At 33.7% G+C, this 7,067-nt stretch overlaps 1 protein-coding gene across 1 annotated transcript in view; it reads right to left on the bottom strand.

Annotated features, from left to right (window-relative positions):
• Positions 1-6,160: 6,160 nt before the first annotated feature.
• CYLC2 (cylicin 2) overlaps positions 6,161-7,067 on the bottom strand; it is a 22,324-nt gene continuing 21,417 nt past the window's right edge. Inside the window, exon 6 of the mRNA XM_059410119.1 lies at positions 6,161-7,059. Coding sequence (XP_059266102.1) covers positions 6,161-7,059 — 899 coding nt within the window. The remainder of the gene's footprint in view (positions 7,060-7,067) is intronic.

Raw genomic sequence — 7,067 nt, forward strand, 5'->3', positions numbered from 1 at the left:
AAAAAACCAACAACAACATTTCTTAAGGAGCTAATATGTATACTGCAATGTAGATATCACTGAGGATGTGGAATGATAATGTGTGACCCTTTGAAATAATCTCATGTATACTAGCAATTGAAAGGAGACCATGAATGGCATAAGAGATCAGATGTATCAGATGTAAAGTCCAGATGTATATTTCTTGCTATAGTGTGGATTATAATACAGCCATGAGTAAATTTTTTTTTCTTCAAACTTTTAGGTAGAGAAAGTCAATTATCATATGATTTCACTTACTTGTGGAACATTAAGGAATAACATGGAGGACATCAGGAGAAGGAAAGGAAAAGTGAATTGGGGGAAATTGTAGGGGAAGACGAACCATGAGAGACTATGAACTCTGAGAAACAAACTGAGGGTTTTGGAGGGGAGGGGAGTGGGGGTTGGGTGAGCCTGGTGGTGGGTATTAAGGAGGGCATGTATTGCATGGATCACTGGGTGTGATGCATAAACAATGAATCTTGGAACACTGCATCAAAAACTAATGTGAAAAAAACCAGAAAACTAATGATGTATTTTATGATGACTAACATAACACAATAAAAAATTAATTAATTAATTTAAAAAATTCTGGTTTGTCAACACACAATATGATATTGGGTTTAGGAGTAGAATTCAGTCATTCATCACTTATATACAACACCGAGTGCTCATCACAAGTTCCCTCCTTAATACCCATTACCCATTTAGGACATCCCTGCTTTTTTTCAATTAGAATAACATGTTAAAGGTGTAGGACAAAGCTTGAACTATTCCCAGCTATGAAACAGAGTACTGGCACTTTAAGTTCTGTGAAACACAGGTGGGAAATACTGTTTTGAGTATAAAACAAATTGTTACTAACATTATTATTTATTATATATGTTAAAATTATTATTGATAGTGGTTTTATTATAAGTAAAGAAATTGATAACATCTAAAGATTCTTACAATTTTAGAAAAACCAGTTTCTATTTTATATTGGGCATAATGTGATGTTTGCTTCCCCTATGTAAAACAGAGTTCTTAAAAAGTATTCAAATCCATTAGTATGAGTATTATAAAAGTCCTCATTACAAATTATAAAAATTTGGAAAAGCCACAATAAATTTTCTAAAGAAAACAAAACAGTACAAAATGTAGAAATTCGTGTTCTCACCTTAATAAAGAACATAAATAAATCCTCATTCCATGATTAGAAATCTTGCAATGTTTAGTAGTCATGCTGTGTAAAAACATTCATGCAAGCATGACTGATCAGGGATAAAGATGAAAAAACAAACAAAGCAAAACAAATAAAACAAAACCCCAAGAAGTTCTGGTAGCCTGTATAGACATTTAGTTCATAAAATCACTACATATTTCATAAAATTTTCCATACATCATCACATTAAGAAAACACTGCAGCCTGCTATCCAGATTGCCACTAACCATCAAAATTACCTTCTTTGGGACTTTCCCCTTTTTGAAAGGACACTAAAAATTATTTTAGTTTGACTTTACTGAGACTGGCATGTTTCAGTTGAGGATTTTGGAAAGGCTCACCCCAAGTATGTCATACTTGTCATTAGGTACTCCAACTCGTATTTATTCATTTACCTAACCTATAGTTAATGACTGTGTCCTATATGCTTGGTATAGTTCTGTTATGAAGGTACAAACAGTAAATAAGTCACATAATTTTCCTTTCCCTGGTGGAGCTTTTATTCTTGTGGGAGAGATAGGCAATATGCAATACGTGATTTATATGATAGATAAATAGATACAGACACAGGTGGTTTTGTATGTTACATCGAAGAATAAAGCATGTTAGAAGATAGAAGTTAGTAGGTAATAGGGAAGTGATGAATGACAGAGCAGACAGTATCAAAAGTACTACAGACCTAAATGTAAAATACAAAACTATAAAATTCCTAGAAGATAATATAAGAGAAAATCTATATGACTATGGGTTTGCTGATGAGTTTTTAGATACAAAATCAAAGGCACAATCCATGAAAGAAAAAAAATGATTAGCTAAACTTCATTAAAAAAAAAAATCTACTCTGTGAAAGACACTGTTTAGAGAACAAGACAGGACACACACTGGGAGAAAAATATCCAGAAAATCTGGATAAAGGATTGTTATCTGATAAAGGACTGTTACGAAAATATATGAAGAACTGTTAAAACTCAATAATCAGAGAAATAAGTCACCTGATTAAAAAAATAAACCAACAGATACCTCACCAAAGAAGATAGTCAGCTGGCAAATAAAAATATGAAAAAATGTTCCACATTATATGCCATCAGGGAAATGCCAATCAAAACAACAGTAAGATACCACTACACGCCTATCAGAATGACCAAAATCTAAAACAGTGGCAACACAAAATGCTGGGGAGGGTATAGAGCTATAGGAACTCTCATTCATTGCTAATGGGAATACAAAATGGTCATCATAAAAGCTACCATAAAAGACAGTTCAGAAGTTTCTTTTATATGTGTATGTTATATCTATATCTATATATCTATATCTATAAATAGATGACACTCAAAAAGCTGTGTAACCAGATGACCTGATGATTTTATGGAGATAAGTATACACATATATACCTGTGAAACCATCCCCACAATCTATACCATAACATATCCATAATGTCCAAAAGTTGCCTCCCACCCTTTTAATGTATTATCACCATTTGTGTGATAAAATACATAAGATCTTCTCGCCAATTTTTAAAGCATAAAATACTTGTCAGAAAACTGAACATACTTTTATCACATAATCCAGCCATTGCACTCCATGGTATTTTCCCAAATAAGGTGAAAATATTTGTCCTTGAAAAAACCTGCACATAAATGTTTATAGCATCTTTATTCATTATTGCCAAAATTTACAATCAACTAAAATGTCTTTTGGTAGGTGAATGGATAAATAAACTGTGGTACATCTAGACAATGTAATACCATTCAGTGCTTAAAAGAAATGAGCTCTCAAGACATGAAAAGGCATAGAGGAATATTAAATGCATATAACTAAATGAAAGAAGTCTGCCTGAAAAATCTACCTATTCTATGATTTCAGATACATGACTCTGGAGACAGTGAAAAGATCAGTGGTAGCCAAACATAAAAAGCACAGAGGAATTTTAGGGCAATGAAACTACTCTGTCTGATACTGTAATGTTTGATATATGTTATACATTTCTAAAAAACCATAGAATGTACACCACCAAGAGTGAAACCTAATATAAATTTTATGTTTTGGGCAGTGATGATACATCAATTCAAGCTTATTAATTGTAACATACTACTCTGGTGGTGGATGTTAACAAATGAGAGGAAAGCTACGCGTGTGTGGCTATAAGAGATAAGTAGGAAATCTCTGCGACTTCTCATCAATTTTTTTGTGAATCTAAAAATGCTCTAAATATAAAATAGGTCTGCAAAGGTAAAATTTAAGCTGAGAAAATAATTTTAAATCAGCAATATGAAGTTCTAGAAGAATTGGGTTATAGGCAGAGGAAACAAGTTTGAAGCCTTGAAACTGTTATGATTTGTATAGTTAAATGTAGAAAGAAATCCAGTGTGACAACAGCATGATAGGCAATTTTGCTACCACATGAAGGCAGATAAGCAGTCAGAAGCCAGATTATTAAAGCTAGAGAAAAGAAAAGTTTATGTTAAATATAACACCAATATACTAGAAGATTCAGAGTAATGAAGGAACATGATTTCTGTGTTGAGAATGAGATGTTGGGTGGTGGTCAACGATGAAGTAGGCTGCTTTCCCTGCATTTAGGGGGCTTTGGGATTTCCAAGTGAAAAGTAATGCTGATTGGACTTCTAGTGTAGAAATGATAGAAATGGAGTGAAGTAGATCAATTCAAATGTTTTGGTGGTAGCCAGGCAGGACTCAGCAATAGATAAACATGGTGAAAAAGAAAGAATTATGAGTGACCCACCAGATTTAGATTGAAGTTTAATGTCAGCATCATTTACTGAATTGGTGAAAACCTGGAGAAAATGGTTTTGGATGGAGAAAACAGGTTTGAGTTCTCTTTGGGACCTGTTAATTTTGAGATGTCTGGAAGACATTCAAGCAGATGCTTTAACTTAATATTTAGACAAATGCTTTTGGAACTGAGTGGAAAAATCACTAGGTTTCAACAGAAAAAGAATGATGTATAAAACCATGGGAATAGAATGGAATAATTTTAGAGAAATATATAGACAGAAAAGAAGGGCACTGCAATTGGAACTCCAAAAGGTTGGGGGGACCTTCATGCATTTCGATAGAATAATAAAGTTAGGAGCTCAGTTATTCTAAAACTATACCTTAAATTTTAATCTAAAACTTGATTTTTGAATATCATATTAGAAAATAATCTAAGAGATTTTTTTTAGAGGAATAGAGGCTTTTAAATGAATCTCTAAATCCTTAGAAAGATGCTAGCATTTCCAGAAAATTTTGAAAATCTGACTATATAATTTTACTTACAAGCAGAGAGAAAGGAAGAATGAGTTCTTGCAAGAGGGAGAGAATATTGGGGCAGGATTTGACTCTGTCATTACAGCTGATTCAGATCTGCAAGGTAGGGCCACCTCAAAGACCGTAAGTTACAAATGGCCATGAATCCTTCAGGAGTTGATGTAGGGTAACAGGGGCCAATGTTTTAAGGGCAGGTAACAATTATACCTCATTATTCATATAAATCTAGTTCTTGAAAACATGTGGAACTAGGAGTATCAAGGAGAAGCTTTATTTTACATCCAGAATTTATACTGGGAGAGATGAAAGGGAAAACAAATCACTTAGCAAGTTCTGCAACAATGTTGAGTTTATCTGAGAGAATTTTAAAGAGATTTAATTGCTACTAATTGGATATTTGAAGAGTTTTGCATTTTGCATTATGTTTTTCTTTTTTTTCTCTTCACATTAATAGGACTTATGGATCACAAGAGAGTTTAATATAGTTATAAAGATATAAAATAAATAGTTTTCACATCTAAATAATATGTAGATGCTTTCACTCTATTAGACTCTATTGAATGCTGGTGAATTTGGTTTTGCATATGTATTAGCAATTTACAAGGCATCTCTTTAATTCACCTTGTTTCAATTTACATATGTTGGTAATTTGGAAATTTTTGATTTACATCCTGTCTTAAATGGAGAGAACTTGGCTACTATTTTCTGTTTGAGGAGAAAAAAAAATATCTTGATAAGTAAGTAGTTGTTAAAGTTAAGATGTATCATAAATCAGTCTCCTCGCTCATGATAAATAGTTCTACTTAACTTTTTCATTGATACTTTTAAGGTCTTCATTCTAATGTATTCTCACCAAATTCACAAGTAATTTCTTGTTAATAAGAAAGCACAAAGTAAATGCTACTGCATTTTGCCAAATTCCAATAAAAACATAGTGAACAGATTCCACAGATTTTTATAAGAATGGCAGGTTTCAATTCAGACTTTAAATTGACTCAGTTATTGTTTAATCCAATTTGGCTTATTATTAAACAAAACTAACTTACCAAGTATGTTTATCTTGGCTTGGAAGTGGAACATTCAACATCCATCAACCTGGTTATGGCTGTTTATACTTCAGGGATGGTGGTATAGGTTCACAAGGAAACCATATTTTCTTTCTTTCTTTTTAAAGAAATGCTACCTTCAATTTGTATTTGTATTTATTTGCAAGTGCAGTTTCTGATTTTTTTTTTTTGATTCTCTCATTACACCTATGGTATTTAAATCTGTGGATGCAGCTTCAGACTATTTGATTCTGTAGATTGAACATCTGCCTCCTTGGATTATTTTGGAGTCTTTATTTATTTTTTATCCACAGATCCAGTGTCATTAACTTCTGCATCCTGATTTGAATATTCTTCCTTGAACCTTTCTAGGGATCTTTCATTGAATCTTTCATATCCCCAAACTTATCATAGGTATCATCCAAGTCCTTCAATGATTCATCACTTTTAATTTTTCATATCTTTCTTATATTTTATGATGCTTTTCTGGGTCTTGCTTTATATTCTTCTTTGCCCCATTTAAAAAAAATTATTTGATTCTTTGAATTCCCTTGTCACTCATATTCAGTTTCAGACTACTAAAATTGTTATCAAATGCTTTTGAATTATTATTCAAGGTTTATTTGCCCTTCTTGGCATCCTTCTTGACATCTTTCTTGGAATCCTTCTTGGCATCCTTCTTGGCATCCTTCTTGGCATCTTTTTTGGCACCATCCTTTGATTCAGTATCTGTCCCACTGGCCTTCTTTTCATCTTTCTTACCTTTTTTACTCCCCTTTTTCTTTGCATCTTTCTTGTCTTTCGATTGGTCATCTTTCTCTCCTGTTTTTTTTGTATCTTTTTTCCCATCCTTATCCTTCTTTGCATCTTCAGATTCTGTAGACCCTTTATCCTTCTTTGGGGCTTTCTTGTCTTTCTTGGCATCTTTCTTGGCATCTTTCTTTTCGGCTTCAGATTCTGTACCTGAATCCTTGCCCTTCTTTGGGGCTTTCTTCTCTTTCTTGGCATCTTTCTTTTCATCCTCAGATTCCGCACCTGATCCCTTGTCCTTCTTTGAGGCTCTCTTTTCTTTCTTGGCATCTTTCTTTTCATCTTCAGATTCTGCCCCTGTCTCCTTGCCCTTCTTTGGGGCTTTCTTCTCTTTCTTGGCATCTTTCTGTTCAGCTTCAGGTTCTGCACCTGACCCCTTACCCTTCATCGAGGCTTTCTTCTCTTTCTTGGCATCTTTCTGTTCAGCTTCAGATTCTGCCCCTGACTCCTTGCCCTTCTTTGAGCCTTTCTTTTCTTTCTTGTCATCTTTCTTTTCAGCTTCAGATTCTGTACCTGACTCCTTGCCCTTTGCTTTCTTCTCTTTCTTGGCATCTTTCTGTTCAGCTTCAGATTCTGTACCTGACTCCTTGCCCTTCTTTGGAGCTTTCTTCTCTTTCTTGGCATCTTTCTGTTCAGCTTCAGATTCTGTACCTGACTCCTTGCCCTTCTTTGGGGCTTTTTTCTCTTTCTTAGCATCTTTCTTTTCATCTTCAGAT

This window comes from Mustela nigripes, chromosome 9 (assembly GCF_022355385.1).
Source record: "Mustela nigripes isolate SB6536 chromosome 9, MUSNIG.SB6536, whole genome shotgun sequence".
Classification (NCBI taxonomy): Eukaryota; Metazoa; Chordata; class Mammalia; order Carnivora; family Mustelidae; genus Mustela; species Mustela nigripes.